The following is a 26,926-nucleotide window of genomic DNA, read 5'->3' as shown; positions in this document are numbered from 1 at the left end:
TTAATTTATATCATAAATTATAATTATAATATATTTTATTTAATAAGTTTATTTTGTAATTTTATATATTTAATTTATTATATCATATTTCAATGTAATTTTGCAATCGAATTAATAAATTTGACAATAATTCATCCAATGTTAAAATCGTTGATATCTAGAGAGTGAGACATGTTGATACGCAGAGAAATTCATCAATTCATAGAAACTAATCATAGCAAATTTAGAGGATTAACCGAAAACATGATATATTATGTTTAATTATGATATTAATAAAAATATTTGTATTAATGATTAAGAAGTATTTATGAATATTAATTATGGTTAAAAAACGTAATTTGATGTTTGTTGCGTTATCCCATTCTACATAGGATCTCGTTTGTTTCAATATTTTGGAAAATATAATAATGAATTTGAATATATAAAAGATATGATTTTTGTCATAGTATTTTTCGTTGTGAGTTTTGTTGCATTTAGTGTCCAAGTGAGTCTTTTGAATTTTAGAAGTCTTAGTGTCTTTATGTGTATTATGTTATTTTTTATGTCTTTTACACTACAATGGACATTCTTATCACGAGAAAAATGCTATAATATGTCTTTAATAACTTTTTCATGAACGCTATTTTAGGGCATTGTTATTATAGGTACCTCACATACAGTAGCGTGAGTTCAGTATGCTATGTTATAGTTTAATAACATAGCTATAAAGAACAGTTGTATTATCACGTTTAATTTTCTTAAAAAAATTATATAATATTTGATTTTTCGTGCTATGTTATATATCTCTAATATAGCTGTTGCGAAATGTTGTTTTATCGTGGTTTGCCTTTTTTCAATTGGAAAATAATTAGTCAAATTATGTGCTATGTTATGTTCTTATATCAATTTATAAGCTACGATAGATGATTAAAACATAGCATTAGTCATATGTTAAATATTCTATTACCTGTATTCTTATAGCATTTTCTGAGATGTGATTATAGTACACATAACACATAACCTGCTTTATAAAATCTCATACATTGACCATTGATTAAACATAAGTTTAGATCCAAAATACATAAGAAAAGTCTCAAGCACAAAATAAAGCAATACAGGAGCTAAGTGCATATGTTCTCTTTCCTTGTGTGGTAGGATGCAAAGCGTGTCGTAGACCAAGATGTTGCAGATCCTTACGTGCATTAAGACCATCCTTAGATTTTCCACAATGCAACAATGTGGATACAATACTGTGAGCCACGTTCTTTTCTGTATGCATTACATCCAAATTATGCCTTACTAGTAGATCCTACAATATAGACATACATATATTTTAGAAGTAATTGATGTATCATACTTAAACATATAAAAGCTATTTAAATCTGAAAACAAGTAATCATACCTCCCAATAAGGCAAAGTAAAGAAGATTGATCTTTTCTTCCATCTAGATAACTCATCCTCATCTACTTCTACTTCCTCATCTTCCTCGGATTCACTGGATACATCATCACTATCATAGACTGGTTCTTTATAGACAGTTCTCTTTCTCTTCATCCCAGATTTTTTCACATTTCCAAAATCATTCTTGAAGTTTTTCAGATTTTGATAAACTTCATGACCAGTTAAAATTCTTGTCTTTCTCCTATGTTCAACTTTTCCATCAAACCAAGTCTTCTTTTCCCTATATCTGTGTGTTGGAACCAAACCTTTTCTATGACACATATAGACATGCTTCCTGCTAAACTTCAACCACATACTATCTGTATTTTTTCCACACAAAAGAGAGCCCATTTTTCCCTTAACTTTACATCCAGCAAGGTTTCCATACGCAGGAAAATCACTAATAGTCCATAGAAGCATTGCCTTTACAGTAAAAGTACTTTTACTAAAAGCATCATATGTTAGCTCTCCATTTTTCCACAGATAATTCAAATCCTTAATAACAGGTTCTAAGTAGACATCGATATTATTACCTGGTTGTTGTGGACCAGGAATCAATAATGTCAACATTATATTCTCCTTTTTCATACAAAGGTGAGGAGGCAAATTGTAGTTTACCAATAGCACATGCCAGCAACTATAATTACTATTCTTCATGTTAAATGGGTTAAATCCATCTGTAGACAACCCCAGCCTAATGTTCCTTTCTTCAGCTGCAAATGAAGGATACTTATCATTCATCTTATCCCATGTAACTAAATCAACCGGATGACGAAGTTTTCCATCCGTGCTCTTGTTAGTGAAATGCCACCGTAAGTCCTTGGCCATTTCCTCTGATCTAAACAATCTCTTCAGCCTTTGTATAATTGGAAAATATCTCAATACTTTCTGTGGGACACCTTTTTTTACCTCACCAATGTGCTGATTAGTCTTCCACCGTGAAGCATTACATTTGGGACATTTTTCAAGCTTCTTAAACTTCTTTCTAAAGAGGCAACAATCATTAACACATGCGTGGATCTTTTCATATCCCATATGAAAGCTCTTTAAAAAATTCTTGACATCATACAATGATGTGTGAAGGACATTATCATCTGGCAACATGCTTGGCAATGTATGAAGCAGCTCGTTGAAGCTCTTATTCGACTAGCCATTATGTGTCTTAATCCTAAACAAAGTCACAATAGCCGATAACTTGCTGTGGTTTGAACAGTTTGGGTATAGTGGGGTTTCAGCGTCCAATATCTTTGCAAGGAACTCATCTTCTCGTTGGTCTTCACACTCTGCAATCTCACTTAAGTCACCCACCAGATTCTCACCTAAGTCACCTCTACAAGCCAACTCTTCATCAAAAAATTCAGCAGCTTTATATAACTCAAAAACTTCCTCATTCCACTGATTTAGTTTGCTTTGAACTTTATCCACTGACTTCTCATCTCCATGATGATACCAATCACTATGCAACTTGTATGCCTCATCCATCCCTCTTCTAACAAGATGATCAACTACAACACAGTCAGACTATCGTACTACATTACGACAGTCTTTACAAGGACATATTATCATGTCCATTTCTCCTAACACCGCAGCAACATCCCGTACAAATTTCCAAGCACCTCTTTCATAGCCAGTATCAGCTCTTCAATGGATAAGTAAAGAAAAAAATAGAAACTCTAAGTATCCAAACCCCATATGAAACCTAACTATAATTATAATTTCTTACTTGTTTAGATGAACCCATGCCTTGTCCAACATTATATGTTATAATATAAATTTAAACATTTATAGATAAAACAGAGATACAAATTATACAATTTTCCAATCATACTCCACAATAAGCAACAATTCAGACAATTCCATGTAAATATTCAAATCATAAGCAACTTTAAAAGAGTTTTTCATATTAGAAATCAGTCAATAGTGCACCAAATCAGGCACATACAGATGCTCATAAACTAATCTCACGATAACTTAAGATAATTAAGCAAGTATACTAATCTCATCACATAAACAACAACATTAACAAGCTATATACGAATCAGACTCAAAGGACAGAACATTGCAATCAACTAATTTGGTTGAATGATACTAACCTGTTGTGTGAGTACAGAGAAATGAGAAGCTTCAGTTCCCCAACATTGCAATCACCAGCACTTGGAAAAAAAAAACTCATTCATTATAAGTTTACACATGAATCATTACAGATTGAAACATGAATCGTTTATGCAACAAATATGTAACCAAATCAGTACCCTAATTTGTATAAGTTTCACACATTAATCGTTTATGAAACAAATTTGTCGAAATCACAATCTAAATTTGAGTCGAAACTATTATCACACATAGAGGTCAAATCACAATCAAACAGGTCGAAATCACAATCAAACAGGTCGAAATCACAGAGATATGAAACAGAGAATGAAATCACAGAGGATAGAAACATGCCTTCGATGAGAGTTCAATTGAGTTGAGATGGAGATTTAGGGCTTCTCACGAACAGCGAAATTGAGGCTTTTCACGAACGGCGATAATGCTGGAGATTTGATAGAGATTTCATTTGTATACACAGAGAATTTGGAAGAAGAAATTAGGTTTTCACACGAGAGAGAGTATTGAACTTAGGTTTTCACGAGAGAGAGAGTATCGAACGTTTTTTTTTTTTTTATTGAAATAATAATTCACTAAGTATTGGCGGACTAAGTCACTTTTGTTTCCCACTCCATAATTTTTCTATCATAGCGTTTTTAGGTGTTATTATAAAGTAACCGAAAAAAATCACATCTTTTATATCAGGTACGGTAAATGAGCTATTCTTGTCTGCTATTAATGTCCATATTTGTTGTAGTGTTAATTTCTTTCATATTAAAATAATAAAATACACACTTGGATGCAAAGAAGATAATTGATGATTCGAACCATTCCAAAGTACTAAAAGATCGAACAGATGAAGATTTTTCATTAGGATTTAGCTTTAGAGCATCTGATAAAAATTATAGAAAATTGAGCTAGTTTTCCAGCTACGGTAATTTAAAACCAATCAGAGTCGAATATCAACAGTTAACACTGATTTGGTGAAAACATATCAATCTGACGCGTAGAAGAAACACATCCATAAAGTAGTTTAGAGTAATCGATCTCTAATTTTTCATATTAATTGACCAAATCTTGAATGATAAACAAGAAGTCTTTTCGTCAAAAAGAAGAACAAATCTTTTATGATAAACTTTCCCCTTTCCTCAAGAAAAAAAAGGAAACAAAAAGGAAAGATAACTTTCCCTAAATGCATCCAATTTTTTTTTTCTTTTCTTTTAAAAAGCTTATAAAATATTTAAATGTCTTTTGTTTGGTCATCCTACTTATATGTATGCATGTAATACTCTAGATTTCGGATATAATATTATTTTATGTGGAACGGGAAACATAAAAAATTAGTGATTAAACTAATAAAAATTAACGTACATGTCTTTGGAAATTATATGTTTGGTAAATTCTTCGATGTAAGTCATACAACATGTTCGACTTCATTTTTGGTTGAAGGACAATCTTTTGTAAGAAACTATTTTTAGCTCACTTAAGAAAGATTAACCAAAAAAAGAAAAAAAAATCTGTCCAAAAAAAAGAAAAGTAAAAAACAATTTAGAGGTGATATGTATGACAATTTCGACAAATGTTCTTGTTTTGAGGTATCAAATTTACCGTCGAATGAAGATAGTTATAAGGTAGAGATCTGATCTATAGAAAGAGGCTTATTACAAGATTTGTTTTTAAAAATGTGAGACCATCAATGACACTTAGATTCTTATCGAATGTGGGTGACACAACATATGTCAAATCTATTATTCTTTTGGTACAAATCTTAAAAATATTAGCAAATCTAAGTAAAATAGTAATGTTGATCCTTTCTGTTTTACTAATTAGATTTTTGGTTTTTTCTTCCTTCACTCTCAAATACATTCATTCATATATATACAAACAAACTATACGAATGTATTTCGACGCCTGTGAATTGGAGTTTAGTGGCTAATTTGATAATTAAAAGCGCTTGAAAGTTATTTTTGAAAGACATGACTAAAAGATTGGCGCACTTGCATTGACTCTAGAAGTCTTTTAAATAATTAATTTTAAAATTCATCACTTTTTTTTTTTTTGGTGTGTAAATTTTAAATTCATCACTAAGTGATTAGAATCCAGCCATTTAGAACATTTGATGTGTTTCTTTCTTTGTTGCATCAACAATTATATAGGATCTCGACATATTGTTTATCTATACTACATATATTTAATTCGAAAATCGCAAGACATTCACAACACAAAAAATTAATTTCTTTAACTTTATAAAAATTGACATCTCTCCTTGAATATATACAAGTATTATTTTGAGTAAAGCTCAAAGTTTATAACTATTAAAAAGATATAATTGATATGATGTAAGAAATTAATGTAAATAGAATATATATATATATATATATATATATACTAGAAAAGTTATCGCGTGGATTATATATTCGGTTTTAGTTTTGAATATAAAATGATATTTATATTAAATTATATATAAAACTTATTTATAATTGTTAATATATCGCTCATAATTAATTTAAAATATTAATTTTGATATTTACAAATTATGATGTGTTTAAAAAAGATACTTTAGTTGATTAAAAGTTATTTACTCAATTTTCTTTTATTGTTTTGTGAAAACTGTATGTTTTACTATTTAAAAAAACTTAAAATATTCAGTATTTGTTTGTGTAAATATTCTCTTTGAGAACTTAAAACAACAAAAATAAATAAATATTTGATATTAGATATCCATATAATGCATAATAAAATTAGGGTTTTAAAGTTAAACTATAATATTATTGAGTTGTTTCCTTAAATTTGATTTGTATATATTGTAAAAGAACAAGAGCAAATAAAAATTTTGTCACCTTGAAGGTTTTTTTTACTGGATTTTCCTTCAAAAGTTATATTAAATTAATTAATACGCAACATACATAATTATACATTTGATACATGATTTTGAATTATATAAATTAATTTCTTTTTACTATGGTTATTTGCTTTCAACAGTTTAAGATTACTGTTAGATTTGTTTTATTATCTTTTATTAGATATTTCCATGAATACATTACACATGAGTTTCAATATGTGTTAAATAGAAATAAATATTCATATTTTTCATTATAGTAAATGACATGTCAAACAATTGTTGTTATTAGAACTCCAAACAGATAAGCCAATGAAATAAAATTCCAATTGTTTTTGTTTTATTATTAAGCATAAATATAGTTTTATTTATTTGTAACTTCAAATGATGGAAAATATGTCTCTAAGTTAAATGTTATAAGCTTTTATAAATTAAAACAATAATGTTTTTATATAATTAATTTAAGATTATGTAATAATTGTTATTATTTCAACTCCAAAAAAATAAGCCAATAAAATAAAAAATTCTCAAATTTTCTGTTTAGTTATTTAGCATTTTTAAATTCAAATAATGATAAAAGTATGATCCAAAATATGTCTGTTAGATAAATATTATAAGTTGTTACATCTTGAAACCTGAATTTATTATGCAAGTAAATTTTTATGATTATTTTTATATTTGTTTTATTTATTTTCATGATATTGATACGTGTAAATCAAATTAACTAATGATAACAAACACATAAGTCATTTTATAAACATTATATATATATAAATATCATAAGTCTGTAAATTATTTATATGTGATGTGATGACAAAAATAATAGCTATACTTTATGTTACTTTTAAAAAATGAAACTAAAAACTTAGGAATCATATATATAAAAGTAAGGTTTCACTCTTTCCTTATTGGTCCACTTGGCAATATAAGTTTATAAAAAATTCTAAATAAATTCTAAATAACATATTTAACTCACAATTTAATATAAAACTGAAATCATAAAAATATGTGTTAATTACATTTTTACACTCTACTTTATTTAACACACAATAAATTAAAAATTAACTCCCACAATATATTTACAAAACTGAAATCATTAAAATATATAAATTAATTATATTTCTCCACACCACTTTATTCAACACACAACAAATTAAAAATTAACTCCCACATTTTATTTTCAAATTGTAACTTCCATCACTTCTCATCCTAGATATATATACATTCTCTAATATCCTCATCCCCTTCCACAATATCTCAAATCTCAAATATTGTTTAGTTTAGTTTTAAGTTTTTTATTTTGTTGTTGTTATTGTTATGAGTTTAAAAAATATCATTGTAAAAGCTTAGTTCTAAATTTTAATTTTAGATTATGAACCTTACATTCTTTTGTTTTAAAATACATATCGATTATCTAATTTCATTACCATCTTATAAATAATCATTCTCTCATCATTTTCCACTATATTCATGTATATATATCATATGTTGTTATATGGGTAAAACACAATAAATTTAAAAGATAGAAGTTGTCCTTGGGGTTTAAATAAAAAAAATGTTATATTAAAATTCGTATGATTTTATAAGAAAACAAATTTAGTTTGTCACTTACAAAATAAAATGAATTGGAAATATTATGTATAAGTTTATATCAACAAATTATTTTGTAATTTACTTTGTCATACATTTATTTTGTAAAAATAAGATATGATATAGTTATTAATATATACATGCATAAATAACATAGAAAAATAAAAAACTGTTAAAAGATGAGCAAATGTAAGATATCAAATTTTAACAGAATTTTTAATTTTTACAATCATATAATACTGAAACATAATTATTTTAATTAATTCTGGTATAAAAAATTAAAGATGGAAATCTATATATACATTTTTGCAGCCATTTTAGCAAATAAATCCTCAACTTGGACTTATTTACAATCTAATGCAATTAGCATTAAATCTTTTTTCCAAAATAATTCATTTTACTTTAAATTTTTGATTTAAATTGTCAATCACATTATCAATCAAATTTAATCCCACCAAACTTCAAATCAATCCCTTAAAATTAGCATAAATATATTTGTTAACAATATTTTAAAACAAAGTTTTTTCTTAAATAAATATTATTCTTACTAAACGTTTTTTGTTTAAATAAATAAATTTTGTATTTGAACTTATTTACAATGTCGTGTCATTGACATTAATTATTTATTAATGAAAATATTTAATTAAAGATTTAAATCTTCTAAATCCTTACTTTTAGAGTTATTATGTCATTACCTTATAAACAAAAATATTTTTTTTAAAAATATTATTATTTATATATTTAAAATTTATAAAACATTATTAATATTTAAACTTATAATAACTTTGATATATTACAATTTTTTAACATCATTATATAATATATAGAGTTTAAAAAAATCTTAATTTTTTCCGTCATATTTTATGATTCAAAATTTTAAAAATGAACATATATTAACCAATTAGCAAAAACTGTGTGGGTTCAACGTCTCGCATCGACAAAAATATTTAGACAATGATTTATAAACATATCATAAATAAGATCAACATTAATATAAATAAATAGTTTTTTTACGGGACGGGTTTGGCGGGATGGGTTTGGCAGGACGTTACTTAATAACAATTGTAAACTATAAAATAAAAATATATTATAGATAGATACAATTTGCAAAAAAAAAATTATACTAACTTTAAAAAGATAAATTGTCACCGCGGTGTACCGCGGGATAAAATCTAGTTGTTTTTGTAAAATTGGAGAATTATTTTAGTAGTGAAGTATTACTGTGCAGTCTAAAACATAATATCATGTCAAATTTTTAAAGATTTGATTTTATAATTAGTTGAGGGAGTATTGTAGTTTAATATATTGTAATTTTCATAGTTTAATGACTATTTTTCTAAATATATAATAAATCTATTAATAAATTATTTTAGTCAAACTACAATTAATGACAAGTACACGTGTCATCAAAGTATAATGCCAAATGTCGCATTGACAGACAAAATTAGAAAAAAAACTTCTCTTATTATATAAGATATATATGAGATATATTCTTAGAAATTTACCGATGAAAAGAATCGTAAAAGGTTATGCCATAAAATCAATGAGTCTTCGTGCAGATTCATTGGATAAGTCTTGTAGCAAGAAATTCTAACTGCACTACAAATTAGAGTGTGTATGGAACAATTTGATATTTTGATGCATGACCCAATGTCTCCACTTTCCTCACTTTATAACAGTTCCACATATTCATTATCTCTATTAGTCATTGTATACTAAAGATTTGTGATCCTAGCTCTATTAATTAATGGTTGGTAAAAAAAAACATTCTTTTATGCTATTGGTTTCATTCTGTTGAGTTAATTCAAAATCATTTTATATTCTTTGCCACTATAGTATTAAGCAACCAAATTCAGGTAGTGATCCACTCACGCTTTGCCTTCCGACATTAATTAATCACTTGTGAAACCTATCTTATTAGATTACGTAAGCCATTTTCTTATCCCTACTGTGTTTATTGTGTACACGTATCGACCGACCGAATAAATCTTCACATTTAAAATATAGGAATATGTCTTTCTGGATTTATATTAGCTGAAACATGGATTAGATTATTTATTTGTAGGATTTAAATGTTAATTAATAAAATGAAAGGTAAAGATAAGACGAACATTTTTCAATCCTAAGTATCTCGGTTTGCTTTCTCCTATTTGGTAACCATAAGAGTTGCAATAATACCATTAAAGGCCTTGTACTTCTGTTTTTCATATTTATGTATAAAACCAACGTATTTAATCTTATCACCAATTGAATTTAGCTTGTGGTTTGTGTTTGTGGATGTGATCGACACTGCGAGAAAATAAAGTTAATCACTGCGATAATCTAATAACTGCTAAATTTTGTAAGTGTTTGTTTAGTATTTAAATATAAAAGTTTTGCTATTTTTCCTATACATCAATGACTTTGGCATTACAAATTTTGCCTCTGAAATTGATGAGCCGAGATTGATCTGCCTCTGAAATTTAAGTAATTAGAGGAAAACGAGAGTGTTGATTAGATGTTCATATGTGTGAACCACTAATGGAAGCTTACTCGATATCAATCTATACAATCCTCCTCCAATGAATCCGAGGGATTTAATTGGACATGTTTTGATGAAAGAAAGCTAAACCCTAAGGGGATAATGTATATAGAACCCAAGGATTCCAATCATAGATATTGATCAAATCAGTTAAGAATTTCAATTGATTTGATCTCAAAAGGAAAAAAAAATCATAGTGAGTTTTGGCTTCTTTCTCTTTCGTTTTTGTTTTCTACGTTTGATATTGAGATTTGGCATGATGTGTATATTAGAGAAAAGACTTTGAATCTATAATCCTATAGATCGTCGTATAAGCAAAGAGTAGTCGTCGTCTTCAAACCGTGATGAGTATTTGAAAAATTGTAGCTTCAATGTTGAATGAATATGGTGAGGGCAAAATAGAACAGAACAGGTGACATAAATACCTTAATCAGGAAGTGCTTTGAGAAATGCTGTATTCAACAATGGGACACACTTTAAACTACTAATCCCATAATTGATCTTATATATCATAGTATGTTTACATCGACAAATGTCACTTTTGGACATCACGAACATATGTAAAAATGGCATGAAAAACTTTATTTAACATGTAACAAATTAATAGTAGTTGTCCAAAAGAAAAAACATTTAACAATATATAATACGTCATCAAGACCCTTTTGTCTATATACGTCAAGATGCAGATTATTTCGGACCATTGCTATAAAACTTAAACCACAAATTCAGAAAATTATTAATAATTAATTTAACGATTAAATCAAGAAAACAAGAAGGATTAGCATTTCATCTTTAGAATTAAGGAGAGACACACGAAACCATAATAAAATAAACAAAATGTGGTGTTATATAATAATCAAAGAAATATATCATTGGCACTTTTGAAATGGCGTCAGCAAATGTGAACTTCAAGGTGTAGGATCCTTCATTTTTTCATAAGGGATTTGAGGTTAATTGATGTCAATCAATTTTTTTATAAACATCGTTTTTTTTAATATGTAATTCATTGGTCTAGCAAATATATACAGAGATTAAATATTGTGGCAAAATCTTGTCTCCCATAAAGCAAAATACAAAGAAACACTAAACCAATTTGGTCATGCACAAACCAAACCAGAGCAAAAACTGAGATCGTCTACTCCTCCCGTGGGTGCTACGGCGAACCATCGCTGAGTAGGTGTCGGAGATGGGGCGAGATATAAACATCTTTTTGAATTTATATACCATGAAAAAATAATATTAATTTTACCAAAAAAAAAAAATAATATTAACCATTAAACTTACTCTATTAATATTATTATTAGAAAACTATACCACTTTATTTTTACTTAACAGTCACAATATATTAAATGGAAATAAAGTTGGTACAATTTTTTTCACTAAAAACTCTGTTTAAGAAAATGAATAATTTGTAAGTTATTATACAATTTAGTAACTATTTGAATGAACATGTATGTTGATGTGATATCTGAATACTATAATAGATTTTTGTGAAAGAAATTTGATTTGCTAGATTTTTTTACTCATCTGATCGAAGAAACAAAATTTTGAATGATAAAATCATCTGTCAAATACTGGTTTCCCACTAACAGGGAAATTTGATAGAATATAGATCTCTATAAAGGAATAATCATTTTTTGATCGATAAAATCATCGGTCCACTTTATAGTTAAAAAAAATATATCGAAAAAGAAAGTTGAGCTAATTTTTGTTTCTTTTTCACATTTTTTTTCTTGATTATCCATTAATATTAGTTTTTTTGAACCACTAAATATGAAAATCAATTTCCACTTGGACGAAAATAAACCATCTCTAGAAAATATTATGCCTTGGTGAATCATACCTCCCCACTTTTAGATGAGCACAAACATTGTCATATTGTGTGCACAAAATCTCGAATCAAACTATATAAAGAAATAACTTTATAACGTTGATTTCTTTTTTTTTTGGACAAAACTTAAATTCAAATAACCACTAAACCGGGCCCGGTATAATCGTTTTAAGGGAACACTTAGCAATCTCATCAGCTTCGCGATTGTGTTTCCGAGAGATGAAAGAAAAACTAGATTGCAGAAAAATAGAAGATAAACTCAGGATATCGTGTAGAATCCCGTGGAGTTTCAATGGAGGATCCCCCGAATTGATTGCGTCGATCAACTGCTTGGAATCGGACGCTGTGATATATATAACTCTAGAAAAGCTAAAGAAAAGCAGTTCTTTATAATGTTCTTCGACATGTGATATATATAACTCTAGACAAATATTGTTTAATCAATCAAAGACGTATGTGGCTGGTCCTTTCTAATTATGTGGTTATAAATTTCCTTAGGCCGGTAAGAATCCATCTCGGCCACAAAAAGAATTTGGATATATGCTTAGTTTTAACATATAGATTTATTTATAGTTTCCTTTAAAGTAAATTAAACCGATTCTCATTCCCCAAAGTCACGTCTCTCTGTTATACTAACAGTAATGATTCCGCATTAGTATGTTATAAGTACCATCAAGACAAAAGTATGTCTTTTTTGTTTTCTTTGGGTGCAAAAAGACAAAAGTATGTATTTAGTTAATTAAAAGGATAAACAATTAAACGGGAATAAACACCTTATATATATATTAAAAGATGAAGGAAAACAAAAATATGTTTGAAATTTTACTGCATATCATGATTGAAATAGTTTCAGGGAACGACATTAAAAGGATAATTTATTCAATTTTTTTTTACTTACAATACTTTGAATAACAATGAATTAAAACGACCAATATTAGTAAAATTTTATGATTATTTCTACCTAATTAATCTTAAAGAAAATACCGTGTAAATTGTAGTTTCAATATAAATTTGATTACATTTTCTTGGGCTGAATTGTTTCATTAATTTGGTGCATGTATGTAGATTGAGTATTCTGCCTCCTGAAGTTCAAGAAAGAAATCGCAATACGAATGCGCAAATTGTTAAGATCACATAAAAATAAAACATGATCTAATACTAAAGATTTCATTTTTTCATATATTTAGGTTTTTCTAACAATTTTTGGTTAGTTGAAAAACGCCTACTATTGTTATGAACTACACAGTTATTATCCTTCTAATCATAATAATATGAGCAATACTCTTTTTCAAAATATTATTATTATCATTGAGAAAATCTTCCGAATATAGTAAAACCAAGTATGCATGCAAATTACAGACGGATTATAATCATTCATCAACTTGCACGTCTTAGCATAATTTATTGTCTAGTCAAATTTCGCTTGATGAGTCGATGAAATGGTACATGTGTATTGTCTCCATACACATAGAGGTGTCTCGCTCGAGCAGTGAAGATATTTGCAATCTTTGTTTGTTTTGCAAGGAGGAAAATTCGAGCGTCCCCTGTCAGAATACTCACCATCATTGCACCTAATGACGCATATCAGAAAAAAAAAAACCAATATGTCATGTTCAAACTGAACCGAACCCAAACCAATTTGCTAGAATACCCGATTTGTTTTTGACTTCCCTACCCAAACAGACCCCAAACCCGAAAAAGACTCCAAATCCAAAAAATAATAATAATTAATAGTCTCTTAGAAATTTAGGAATTTAATTTGCATATCTTACAGTCAAAAATTTAAATATTTTAAGAGAAATTGGCATTAAATATCTTAGAATGTAGTCAAAATGTAAATACGTTTAGTCAATAGTAGTAACTTTTAATACCATAATATATATATGGCATCTTACTATATGATATAAATTTATCAAATAGAATGTAGTCAAAATGTAAATACGTTTAGCAATTATATATCAAATGGAATACTGTAGCTAGGAGTACGATATACTGCATGAAGACAACGATCTACAGGGGATCGTGGGAAGGGCTGCCTCGCTAGGGTTGTGAAGGTTTGGCAACCTCAGCTTGGGTCTGTCCAGTTTGGGGTCTACCATTGTTTATTTTATCCTGAAATAATTTTTGTTTAAAAAATAATAATATGTAATTCACAATTTATCATGATTTTTAATCTATTATCTATGTATCATGCAAAATAGCACCTAAAAATATGAAGGTGAAATAAGTCATTCATGAAATGTTTTAAACAATATTAACGATAATGGCCGTTTTGGCAGTCCATATAGACGAACTAGAATGTCAAAAATGATTCCATAAACTATTTTTTCTGTGTTGACCCAAAAATAAAAACTACTAGTCTTTATCTTTCTAAACATCAACATAAACACAAACTCTATTGAAACGTTTTCTAAATAGATTTTATTATCATCCTTGAAAAAACCTTCCTACGATGATAAAAGCAATAAATAAGCATTTGTTTATAATAATATACTGTACTACGTACAAGTACAAAAACCATTCAAACATATATAAGATCCCGAGACACAAGAATATCTCATACGTGGATCACAATCACTCGTGTACTTGCATGTCTTAGCATCATTCATTGTCCTTAAGTTATCGAGTTTTGCTTGATGTGTCAATGTAGTGGTGCATTTGCATTGTCCATTTATACATAGAGGTGGCCTTCCCAAGCAGGGAAGGTTTACACAGTCATATGTTGTTTTGCAAGGAAGAACAAGCTCAGCAGTCGCAGTTGGAATACATACCATCATTGTACCTAATGAAGAACACCGGACCAGGAAAAGGTATGTTTTGTTCAAACTTTATATACAATAAGCATGCTTAAGTAATAGGCTTGTTAGAGAGATTAGAGAGACTTACAAACGACGACGAGAGCAAGCACGAAAAAGATTGTGATCTTTGAAGCCATTTCTTAATTATGGCTAGAACTTATGGAGACCTCTGCTATTTATAGTCTCTTTGAAATACTATAATTTAATTTTAATGTTTTTTCGTTGACTCAAAATTTTGATGACTTTTGCCATAAAAACAAAACGTGTATTCTACAAAATGTAAATATTTTGGTTGGTTTGGTCAAAATTTTCAAGATCCTTTTTTCACTGGTTGATATTTATACCATATTTATTATATCTATTTATAATGCCATATCAATTTATCATGGTTTTAGAGAGATATACCATAATTTAAGAATTCCAATAATCCTCCGTTAAGTTTTATTCTCCAGAAAGATGTAGAAACTACATATATATTGTATAGTTCTTTTTGTATTTTCTATTAGTTTGTAAACTTTATTCATATATAGTTAAAACAAGAAGCTTGGAACCTATATAATAATGACAATCTAAATAAATATCTTTTCATTGCAACTGTTTGTAGTTATCTTTACTTATTTTCAGTTTGAATAAATGTTTTATATAGTTACATTTTTTCGTCCTAACTTTTTGTTAAATTTTTAATTTTAATATTGATAATTAGAAGAATATTATTTTGTTTTTAATTTAAACAAATGCTTTATGTGATTGCATCTTTTCATGGCACGTGCCATTAATTGGTACACGTACATAGGCCATCAAAACACATATAAGAACCGGAGACACATGTAAATCTCATACGAGGATCACAATCTTTTGTCCACTTGCACTTCTTCGCATAGTCCATCTTCTTTAAGTTGTCGAGTTTTGTTTGATGAGTTGATGAACGACTACAATGGCATTGTCTGTTTACACATAGAACTGTCCCGCTTGAGCAGTGATGGTATTCACAATCATTCGTTATAACGCAAGGAAGAAAGTTATGAGCTTCTGCTGTTGGCATACTCAACATCATCGCACCTTATGAACACATGACCAAAAAATTATATAATAATGTTATGTTTAAACTTCGAATCAAATAAGTATGCTTGAGTCATGTTATAGAGACTATAGAGACTTACAATTGATAACGACAACAACGAGGAAGACGAATGTGATTTTTGATGCCATTTTGTAATTATGTTTGAAGTTTATTATCAAAGGTAGTGAAAACTCATAGGCTTTTTATATTTATGGTTTCTTTGAACTTTATGATTTTTATTGCGATCTTTTTATTTAATGACTTCAAATCTTTAGTGACATTTTTGGCATATAATAAGAAAAATTCTATATATAACAGATATCAGTCATAAATAGAATGTAGTAGATTTCAGAAAAATTAACAATTAATAATCAACAATCAACAAGCATGATTCTCTTCTTTAATGATTTTATTTGTAGAATCATTGAATCCTGGAATAATAATTAGAGAAACAAATATAAGCATGATGCTCTTTTTTATTGAATCATTGAAATCATGCTTTTACCGATATATACCATAATCATCGATCGACTCATAGTGTTTTGTTTTAATAAAAAAATAAATACTATGAACCATGAGTCGTTAAGTAAACATGGTTCTAAAAAAAGTAAGAATATTATTTACCCTTAAAGCGTGTTGATAACGTGTTATAACTAGAGAAAGAGATAGAAGAAAATGAGTGTATTATTCCATTGAATAAAGAGTCCTATATATAGGAGTACAAGGGAAGGATTTTACTTGGTAACAAGTAAAACCCTAGATACAAGTAATTTCCTAGATACAAGTAATTCCCTAGATACAAGTAATTCTATAGACATTTAAATGATGGGCCTTATAATGGGCATCCATCTATTATTCATAACAGTTTTGTCAACACAGCTTATTCCAAAGTTCTTCATAGTCTTGGATCTAAAACTGCTCCAATAGCCAAAATAAGACTGTAATCTTCCCAATATTTATATCAAACTAAATGTTCATTTCCATAGCCATTAGCTCTATATCATCATCACTAAAAGCAACATACTTTTTCAGTATTAATTCAATCCTCCATACTTGGGTGAAATATACATTTGACGTGAGATATTTAGAGCCTGAAAAGTAAGTAGTAATTACACTAAATGGCTTCAACAAGTCACATATCTTTTCACCACGATCCCACTCCTCATCTAATAGTAAAGACTTATAATTTATGTCGAAACCCTTCATGCTATTAAATGCTTTTTCTAAACTTTAATGCTCTAACAAGCATTTCATAAGTTGAATTCAATCTAGTACAAAAATCAAGAGATAACTCTGCCCCAGTTCTTATCCTCACTTCTCTACACATGCTGCAATGGCTTCTTTCCTTTGAGAAGATGCTTTTACATATAGAACACTTTCTCGAATGTTATGTAAAACATCCTTAGCTAACTTTAAACCTTTCTTCACAATGATGTTAAGAATATGATCACAACCTCTAATGCGCATAAATTTCCCATCACAAAACAAATTACTGCCACTAATCATTTGAAGCTGACCATTGAGGATTTTCTGCATATTATTATTATTAATAGCATTGTCGAGAGTGATAGAAAACACTTCTTCTAGTCCTCATTCCTTCAACAATCAAGAACCCTATTAGCAACATGTTCACGGGTGTGCGGGGACTTTAACTCACAAAGTCTAGAATATAACTATGTAAATGCCAACTATCATCAATGAATGGGCAGTTACACAGATATAACTCATCATACTAGGCCGAGCTGACCACAAGTCTGAAGAAAAACAAACTCTACCATGATGTTTTGTGAAAACCTCATTTAACTTTTTCTTTTCTATTCCATATCTCACAAAAACATCAACAACAACAGTTTGCCTTCATATACACTGATAATCGCGATTCAAATATTTGTCTCTCTCTAACTTTCTCATATTCTACATATCGAAAAGGTAAATCGTGATAGATAGTTATTTGACTAACCATCTCTCGATCAATCTTATGATCATATACCGGCCTCTCTATCTTCTTAGGCATCTTAGGACACCTACTTAAATGGCGACTTAAGTGATTTGTTCCATAATTTTCATGTGGTTTACTACTAGTACCTATCACCAACTTTACACCACAATGGATGCACTTAGCTCTTTATTTATCATTATTTCCTAATCCTATTGAAATAAAATCGTCCCACACAGTTGAAGTTTTGCCTCTCTTTCGTGGAACTTGAGTTTGAGTTGGCTGAATTTGTTTTTCACTTTGCTCCGGTGCTTGCACTTCTGCGTCTTCCTCGTTCATATCTATTAAGTCATTTTGTGCATTGAGAAGTGCCATTAATTGTATAGACTCTAAATCCATTCTGGAAAACAGAACAAACACATTAACTTCAGTATGATAATCAGTTTTATGAATCATCAACAAAAGAAACTATGAGGTTGAAGACTATACATGAGTGACTAAGTAATTGCACACCAAAACACAAAATTTCAATATATATATTTCAGTTCATAAAGGTGTTTCCTTTATAGTTTATACAGAGAATGTGGAATAGTTATGGAACCGTACTTATCAAGTAGAAATAAGGGTCTACTTTAACAATTATTAATAGCAGCATGACTAATTGATTTAGGATAAATGTTTTTCAATGCACTTGATTTCAAAGCAAAATTAAAATCAAAATAACTAGTTATCATTTAATTTAGAATTCTGCGAAGCATTATTCACAAAACACACCAACATATCTTCATCAAAAGTCCACTAACATATTTTCATCAAAAGGATTAGAATTTAGAATTTCAGAATCAGAAAAAACCTTAAATTATTTTCTTGTTTACTTGTTCAATCAATCGAAAATACCTATGAAGATGCAGTCTATGGAACAAATATGAGGAAAATAATGGTTAATAAGAAATACCTATGAAATGGGATTGGATATGGAGATTGATGATGAGATTTCTTCTATCTCCTCCAAGTTAGAGACTTGAGAATCTGTGAAAGAGAAGAAAAAGAACAGCTCTCGGTCAGAGATAATCAAAACCAGAAAACCCTAGAGGAGAAGAGAAAAACCCACCACTGAAATTTGTCGAGGTTCAAAAAATTCAAGAGGATGTTGGCTTGAGATCGGAAAGAACGTCGGAACTCATTTTCAATTCTTCTATTTGGCAAAAAAATGGGTATTCAATTATTTTGAGAAAACCCCATTTAATTATTGGGTCTAGTTGGGCTCCTCCATTTAAACTCATTTAGGGGGTGTTATTGGTTCCTAATTTACAAGGAATTTGGATGACTTCAATCACATCCTAGAAAGTATTGTTAGAGGGTTTTTTTCTGATCTTGTTGATTAGTTTTTCATAATCTTATAAAGTTTCTCAAACAATCTCTCTATTTTGATAATACGTTTCATGACTTTCCATGACTTTATTTTGTGAAGAAAATGTAGAAAGTCATGAACCAATAACATAATAATTGAAATCATTAACAATCAGAGATTCTTTTGTTTTAATTGAATAACACAAAACTTTTAATGACTTTATAAGAGTATGAATCCAATAACCCAAAATTTATGAAGATTTTAGATTACATCTTATAAATCTTAAATAAATAACACAAAACTTTAACATAATTTTAACAAATCTTGATTGAATAACAACAGATTCTACATGAGATTTTAAATCACTAAAACTCTTTTGAAATCATAAACCAATAACTCTTTAGTATATTTTGATAAATGGGTCTACATGGACTGCTTTTTTAAAAACAGACCCATATAATTAAATGAGCTATTAAACCCATATAAACATCAATAGATACAAGTCAAAGTTAAAAGTATATTGCCCATTCTATTTCGGATTTAAAGTGTCCACTATCATCCTCATTATAACCAAACAAAATCAATCCATCCTTACGTTGCATGGAAAAATTATTTGATGTCCGTTTCACGTATCTTTCCCATTTCAGAAATTGTTCGAAAATGCAAATACTTGGAAACGCTTTAGAATCGCGTTTCTTAAAAAACTCAATTTGGAAACGTGATGGAAACGGACGTTTCTATTTTGGAAACACAAGAGTACATTTTGGAAAAGTATTGGAGACTTTTTAATATATAAAAAAAAATAGAAAAGTTATATCATTTCAAAATATAAGTAGATATATGATACTTTTATAATTTTAAAACCCTAATTAATATGAGGGATACGAAACACGCACAATTATTTATTAAGTCACCTTTGTGGATTTATGTGAATAAGTTGGAGAAGCTTGCATGAGGAGGATTATGAAGGTTCTAAAGTTTTTTAAGATTAAATTTTCTGGTTCTTATAGCAGAGTGTGAGGTCATTTGTTAACAGATGGGACTAAGGGAATTAAAGAACGCTTGAAGGTCACCTCCCAACAAAGAGATAACATAAAAAAATGTCACCTCCCATGGGCCCACCCCTATCTGACGGTCAGTGCGCTACGTCTGGCAGGCTTTCAAGACTTGTTACCGACCCTACAAATCACCACATGATCTTTCCCTATGCTTTGTCTGCACTCGCATAGTTCCGACAATCACTTCCCGGAAGGTCACCCATCCTGAAACTACTCCAGCTCAAGCACGCTTAACTGTAGAGTTCTCTCAGGACTTTTGACCAAAAAGATAAGTGCAATTTGGTGACATACCTGGCAAATTCAATTCTTTTAAATCTCTTCGCATGCACCACCATATTCATGAATTCGGGGTGTAACAATTCACCCAGGGTAATAGATCGCAACGTCCTCGTTGCGCACCAAGACTGTCACCCCCTATAAGGTGAGCCTTCTTGACTCCACACTCGTATGGGTTGGGCTCTGATACCATTTGTAACGCCCTGACCGCCCTTACCAGTGGGCCCCACGTCCTCTCTTAGGCCCATGGGCCCACCCCTATCTAACAGTCGGTGTGCCATGTCTAGGAGGCTTTAAAGACTTGTTACCGATCTTAAAAATCACCAAATGATCTTTCCCCATGCTTTGTCCTCACTCGCATGGTTTTGACGATCACTTTCTTGAAGGTCACCCATCCTGAAACTACTTCAGTTCAAGCACGCTTAACTGTGCAGTTCTCTTAGGACCTTTGACCGAAAAGATAAGTGCACTTTGGTGACATAGGTGGCCAAATCAATTCTTTTAAACCTCTCCCAGATGTGGCGTACTGACCATCAGATAGAGGTGGGCCCAGAGAACGTGGGGGTCCACTGGTAGGGGCGGTCGAGGCGTTACATGCGAGCATCAAACATTCTAGGATATGTTCCCCCTTAATATAATGCATTGAAGACTGGGCTTCTTCAAAAAGAATGAAAAATCATCGAAATGCACTTGCAACATTTGAAGAACTCATGGAAACAAAAAGATGTTAGGCAATGTAGTGATGGTTGGTCAGATCCACACTGAAGGCCGATATTTAATTTCATTGTTACAAATGAGAGTGGTTCAATGATGTTAAGGGCAATTAATAGATGGCGAAATTAAAACTGGAGAGATGATTGCGAAATTGAACATAGATTGCATAAAAGAGGTTGGATATGAAAGGAAGCTATAGACGAATTTAATATCTTCATAAAAAATGAATTGAGCTCTTCATAAGAGGAAATTTTTGGGAATGATCTCTCAATAAAGGAGAAATTTTGCGAGAATGATATCTGCGTAAAGAGAAAAAATGGGATCAATCTCTCCATAAAAGAGAAAAATTGTGAAATTGTACCCCATGCGTGGATGAGACGGACATCAATTGAGCCACACACCGGTAAAGACAACCCTCCATAACGAAGAGAAAGCTAGCACTCGTGGAATAAACTGGAGTAAGCTGAGGGTGGAAGATAGAGATGGCGGTTCTATTAGCGGTTTTAGGCTGATCAAAGAAAGAGTTACACGCCAACCAATCTTTAAACTAGAAAGGAATTATGTAATAATAAGTCCAAGGTGACATGTTTATAGGCTAAGCCCATTTATAAAAAAAACCTATTGTTATCACCATGAAAGGATCATAGTTCACAGGTACACTGCTCGTTCTATTTTGGATTGAAAGCGTCCATGATCATCCTCATTATGAACAATCAAAATATTTCCAATCTTAATATATTTGTATTGTTTTATTTCTAATCTGTCATTTTGACTTGTAATATATTGAAGAAAAAAGAAAGTGTTTTGTCTTCAAGTTTGCCTAAAATCTAATACGTTCGATCCAAAATAAGGTTAAAAGTTACTAGTACATTTTTATGTCTTTTATGTAAACGTATTCTAAACAGAACTATTAAATGTTGAGGTTTATGATGTTAGTAACATAAAACTATTATTGAATAAATGTTTTATCAATTAAACATCCTTACCCATTGCCCTATAACATCTCTTGTTTTCTCGTTTCATGTCACTAATCTTACATCCAAAACCAAAAGCAAATATGGCAAAGTCTTTTCTCATGGTAATGCTCGCATCCATGGTAATGTTTTACATGGCTTGTCCAATTTACTCCCAGAAAAATATATCAGAAGATATAGACATAGCTCCAACTTCAGTGGAAGGGGCTGATTTACCCACAACAGAGTATGAGATAGAGCTTGCTCACCGTTTACATGAAGATTATATTCTGGCTTGCCCTAAAAAGCCGAGTTCCAAATGTGATGATGAGATTTTCAATAACATGATGGATGGGACGACACCAGTGACAAGTGAATGTTGTCGTGATATATTGAAGACTGGTAAAGATTGTCATCTTGCATTGGTTAAAATTGTATTCTCCACGGATGGGTATAAAAGTAAAGCATCCAGAGCAATTCCAAAAAGTAAACAGACATGGAATGATTGTGTCCGTAGAGTTGGGATGGAGATTGGTGCCCCGGTCACTTTTGAAGCATAAACCAATAATATTCCCTCATAAAGATATGTTTATGTGTTTTTTTAATTTGATTGTGACCATTATAAAACAGCTTCCATTTTATTTTTTCTAATCAAGAAAATAGAGCCAGTCAATATTTTACGTTTTCGTTTTATCATTCGAATGAGTCTAACAAAAATTGAAGAGGCATATGAAAAGTGATAACTTTCAAATACAACATGCCTCACAAGGTTGTAGAAAATGTTAGGAATTCAAAATAAAAATTCTACCTAATCTGATATGAAATTTAAGTTATATATACACTTTATACACTACAAGAAAAATGTTAATTCATTGTATACAAAGCTTAAAAATAGGTGTTTAATAGCATTTTTGTAAACACTATTATCTCCATCGATTAACCTATACAATAGAATATTTGTTACATGCAATCATACGTCGTGTAATTATAAAGCTAATCAAATGCTTTCATATATTCATATATTTTCTTTTAACACATGTTTAATGATGTTGCTATTTTGTAATTTTTTTCGTTGAATAAATATATCTAATTTGATTTTTATCACTATGTATATATATATATATATATATATATATATATCTATATATATATATATATATATAACCACGTTTTGTAGAATATATTTACTTGAAAATATATATATTTATATATATAATTTTATATTTCACAAATCATCAATATTACATAAGAGTAATATTACATTCACCAAAAAAGTGTTACATAAACTTTTTCAAAACTTGTCCATCATCATTGTTTTGGTTAGGAATACTTGATTTCTTTTGTGTAGATTTCTTATTTTCACACTTAATCACCTAGTGTTGAACTAAAAGGCTAAAAAAATTCAAATAAACTACTTAGACTATTAAATTTGAGCAGGAAACCACATTAACTTTAACATAGTTAGTCAACCATTTCTTTTTGTGGACTCATACAACTTGTTGACGACAATGTGTGATTTTGTTTTAATCTCGTTTTGGTAATTTGTATCCATAAACTCAACATCGTGACCAATTAGTGATCAATAAACGTTCGTACGACTGAAACAGAAATAGAGCTTATAACAAATCTTTCCAAAACAGAGGCTATTATTGAAGTCACTATCATCATAAAGAAGAGAAATTTTGAATTGATCTCTTTATAAAAGAGAACGTATTTAGGGATGATCTCTCCATAAAGGAGAACTTTTACAAGAATGACCTCTCCTTGAGGAATTTTTTTATTTGGGATTGATTTCTCCATAAAGGAGAAATTTTTTTAATTGGTACTCCATAAGGATGGGTAGCGTCTGAACCGAATCACTTGTAAAGACGACCCTCCATGATGAAGCAAAAACTTGCATTTGTGGAACAAATTGGAGTAGGCTAAGGCCTAGAGGGCTAACAGTGGAATATATAGATGGAAATTCTATTAGCGGTTTAGGATGGATCAAAGAAAGATTTACATAGTCCAACTAATCAATAAACTCGAGACGAAAAAAGGTAACGATAAGCCCAAAGTAAAATCGAAAACACCTACTGTTATCACCATGTAAGGCTCATAGATATTCGCAAGTATAAAGCCCGTTTCATTTTGGATTTAAACGTTCATAATCATCTTCATTAAAACAAATAGAATCATTTAAACCTTTTTTTTTAATTGTTTTATCTTTAATCTATCACTTTAATTTGTAATAGTTTGAAGAAAAAGAAAGTGTTTTTGTTGTCAAGTTTCGCAAAAATCTAATATGTTCGATCCAAGAAAATGTTAAAAGTTACATTTGAAAATCTTATAAGTTTCTTCTGTTAATGTATTCTTAACAAAACTATAAAATGCTGAGATTTATGATGTAAGTAACGTAATACTATTAATGAATAAACGTTTTATCAACCAAATAAACTCATTGATTGCCTTATAACATCTCTTCTTTTCTTGTTTCATATCACCAATCTTACATCTAAAACTAAAAGTAAATATGGCAAAGTCTATTCTCATGGCAATACTTGTATCTATATTAACGTTTAGCATGGTTTGTCTAATTTGCTCCCAGAAAATTCATCATTATTCAAAAGAAATATCAGAAGATGTAGACATATCTCCAACTTCAGTAGAAGGGGCTGACTCACCCACAACAGAATATGAGATAAAGCTTGCTCACCGTTTACATGAAGATTATATTCTGGCTTGTCCTAAAAAGCCGAGTTCCAAATGTGATGATGAGATTTTCCAGAACATGTTGGATGGTACGACACCAGTAACAAACGAATGTTGTCTTGATATACTGAAGACTGGCAAAGACTGTCATCTTGCATTGGTTAAAATTATATTCTCCACGGATGATTATAAAAATATTGCATCTAGAGCTATTCCAAAAAGTAAACAAACATGGAATGATTGTGCTCGTAGAGTGAGCAAAGAGATTGGTGCTCCGATCTCTTTCGAACAGTAAACCAATAATGTTCTCTCATGCTGATGTGTCTATGCCTTTTTCTAATTTGATTGTAACCATTATAAAACGTCTACCATTTTATTTTTGATAATCAAGAAAATAGAGTCATGCACTATTTTATGTTTTTATTCATCATTCGAATAAGTTTAACAAAAACTAATTAAAAAGGCATATGAAATAACTTTCAAATACAACATTGTCTCGCATGGGTGGTTAAAATGTTTGGAATTCCAAATACAATTTTGATCTAATATGATATAAAATCTAAGTTATATATGGACGCTATACACTAAATGAAAAATGCAAATTGATTATACACAAGACCTTTAAAATAGATGTTTAATGGCGCTTTTAGAAAAACAATGTTACCCGCATCTATAATAGGGTCACCCTATAGAGATAAAATTTTCTTGATATGCTAATATACGTCGTTCAATTATACTGCTAATCAAATTCTTTTCATATATTTTCTTGTAACACATTATTTAAAATATAGAATATTATATTATAACTTATTTTTGCTGAATAAATCTATTCAAAATACTTTTTGTAGAATTTGCTTAATTGAATTTATATATAATATTTTTTATTTCACAAATCATAGATATTACAGAACAATAATATTACATTCAGTAAAACAAGTCTTACATAAAAACAAGTTCAAGAGAGAGGAAGTGTTTTGATGTTACTTGTAATTTCTTATGTCTTTTATGTAAACATATTCTAAACAAAACTATTAAATGTTGAGGTTTATGATATCAGTAACATAAAACTATTAATGAATAAATGTTTTATCAATTAATTACCATTATCGATTGTCCTATAACATCTCTTCTTTTCTTGTTTCATGTCACCAATCTTACATCTAAAACTAAAAACAAATATGGCAAAGTCTTTTTCCATGGTAATGCTTGTATCTATAATAATATTTTACATGGCTCGTCCAATTTACTCTCGGAATAAAATATTAGAAGATATAGACATATCTCCAACTCCAGTGGAAGGAACTGATTCACCCACAACAGAATATGAGATAGAGCTTGCTCACCGCTTACATGAAGATTATATTCTGGCTTGCCCTAAAAAGCCGAGTTCCAAATGCGATGATGAGATTTTCAATAACATGTTGGATGGGACGACGCCAGTGACAAATGAATGTTGTCATGATATATTGAAGACTGGCAAAGATTGTCACCTTGCATTGGTTAAAATCATATTCTCCACGAATGATTATAAAAAAATTGCATCTAAGGCTATTCCAAAAAGTAAACAGACATGGAATGATTGTGTCCGTAGAGTTGGGATGGAGATTGGTGCTCCGGTCTCTTTCGAACCTTAAACCAATACAATAATATTCCCTCATGCAGATATGTTTATGCGTTTTTTTAATTTGATTGTGATCATTATAAAACATCATGCATTTTGTTTTTGGTAATCAAGAAAACAGACTCATGTAATATTTTATGTTTTCATTCATCATTCGAATGACTCTAACAAAAATTGAA

General features: G+C 29.7%; 5 protein-coding genes, 1 long non-coding RNA gene, 1 other non-coding gene and 3 pseudogenes across 10 annotated transcripts; 4 read left to right on the top strand and 6 right to left on the bottom strand.

Annotated features, from left to right (window-relative positions):
• Nucleotides 1-1,059: 1,059 nt before the first annotated feature.
• Nucleotides 1,060-3,175, bottom strand: AT2G04036 (annotated as a pseudogene; the record flags this gene model as incomplete). The annotated part of the gene is made up of 1 exon: nt 1,060-3,175.
• Nucleotides 3,176-11,464: 8,289 nt separating this feature from the next.
• Nucleotides 11,465-11,663, top strand: AT2G04705. The gene has a single exon (NR_140028.1). It is a non-coding gene; the product is annotated as an other RNA (non-coding RNA).
• Nucleotides 11,664-13,697: 2,034 nt separating this feature from the next.
• On the bottom strand, nt 13,698-13,931 carry AT2G04047 (annotated as a pseudogene). Its single transcript has one exon.
• An 801-nt stretch (nt 13,932-14,732) lies between these two features.
• Nucleotides 14,733-15,224, bottom strand: AT2G04046 (Defensin-like (DEFL) family protein; the record flags this gene model as incomplete). Its single annotated transcript, NM_001036240.2, has 2 exons — nt 14,733-15,071; nt 15,176-15,224. 2 exons carry the CDS (start codon nt 15,222-15,224, stop codon nt 14,788-14,790), a joined length of 333 nt encoding a protein of 110 aa, NP_001031317.1. The 3' UTR covers nt 14,733-14,787.
• Nucleotides 15,225-15,781: 557 nt separating this feature from the next.
• AT2G04045 (Defensin-like (DEFL) family protein) lies at nt 15,782-16,339 on the bottom strand. Its single transcript, NM_001036239.3, has 2 exons — nt 16,248-16,339; nt 15,782-16,146 (listed from the first exon to the last, which is right to left on the bottom strand). The coding sequence occupies exons 1-2, from the start codon at nt 16,294-16,296 to the stop codon at nt 15,860-15,862; spliced, it is 336 nt and encodes a 111-aa protein (NP_001031316.1). The 5' UTR covers nt 16,297-16,339; the 3' UTR covers nt 15,782-15,859.
• A 706-nt stretch (nt 16,340-17,045) lies between these two features.
• Nucleotides 17,046-18,500, bottom strand: AT2G04043 (annotated as a pseudogene; the record flags this gene model as incomplete). The annotated part of the gene is made up of 1 exon: nt 17,046-18,500.
• A 535-nt stretch (nt 18,501-19,035) lies between these two features.
• On the bottom strand, nt 19,036-19,368 carry AT2G04695. Its single transcript, NR_140027.1, has 2 exons — nt 19,194-19,368; nt 19,036-19,167 (listed from the first exon to the last, which is right to left on the bottom strand). It is a non-coding gene; the product is annotated as an other RNA (long non-coding RNA).
• Nucleotides 19,369-22,539: 3,171 nt separating this feature from the next.
• On the top strand, nt 22,540-23,103 carry AT2G04041 (ECA1 gametogenesis family protein (DUF784); the record flags this gene model as incomplete). Its single annotated transcript, NM_147239.2, has 1 exon — nt 22,540-23,103. The coding sequence occupies one exon, from the start codon at nt 22,540-22,542 to the stop codon at nt 22,993-22,995; it is 456 nt and encodes a 151-aa protein (NP_671772.1). The 3' UTR covers nt 22,996-23,103.
• Nucleotides 23,104-24,935: 1,832 nt separating this feature from the next.
• AT2G04037 (ECA1 gametogenesis family protein (DUF784)) lies at nt 24,936-25,524 on the top strand. Its single transcript, NM_147238.2, has one exon. The coding sequence runs from the start codon at nt 24,948-24,950 to the stop codon at nt 25,419-25,421; it is 474 nt and encodes a 157-aa protein (NP_671771.1). The 5' UTR covers nt 24,936-24,947; the 3' UTR covers nt 25,422-25,524.
• A 776-nt stretch (nt 25,525-26,300) lies between these two features.
• Nucleotides 26,301-26,924, top strand: AT2G04031 (prolamin-like protein (DUF784)). Its single transcript, NM_001084407.3, has one exon. It carries the CDS (start codon nt 26,305-26,307, stop codon nt 26,758-26,760), a length of 456 nt encoding a protein of 151 aa, NP_001077876.1. The 5' UTR covers nt 26,301-26,304; the 3' UTR covers nt 26,761-26,924.
• Nucleotides 26,925-26,926: the final 2 nt, after the last annotated feature.

The sequence above is a fragment of the Arabidopsis thaliana genome, chromosome 2, assembly GCF_000001735.4.
Source record: "Arabidopsis thaliana chromosome 2, partial sequence".
Classification (NCBI taxonomy): domain Eukaryota; kingdom Viridiplantae; phylum Streptophyta; class Magnoliopsida; order Brassicales; family Brassicaceae; genus Arabidopsis; species Arabidopsis thaliana.
This window is presented reverse-complemented; position numbering and strand designations above follow the sequence as displayed.

Bases quoted from the DNA above. Each gene is read 5' to 3' on its own strand.
- AT2G04031 (NM_001084407.3), top strand. From the start codon at position 26,305: ATGGCAAAGTCTTTTTCCATGGTAATGCTTGTATCTATAATAATATTT.
- AT2G04045 (NM_001036239.3), bottom strand. From the start codon at position 16,296: ATGGCATCAAAAATCACATTCGTCTTCCTCGTTGTTGTCGTTATCAAT. The intron at 16,147-16,247 runs GTAAGTCTCTAT...TGTGTTCATAAG, and splicing joins CGTTGTTGTCGTTATCAATT to GTGCGATGATGTTGAGTATG.
- AT2G04037 (NM_147238.2), top strand. From the start codon at position 24,948: ATGGCAAAGTCTATTCTCATGGCAATACTTGTATCTATATTAACGTTT.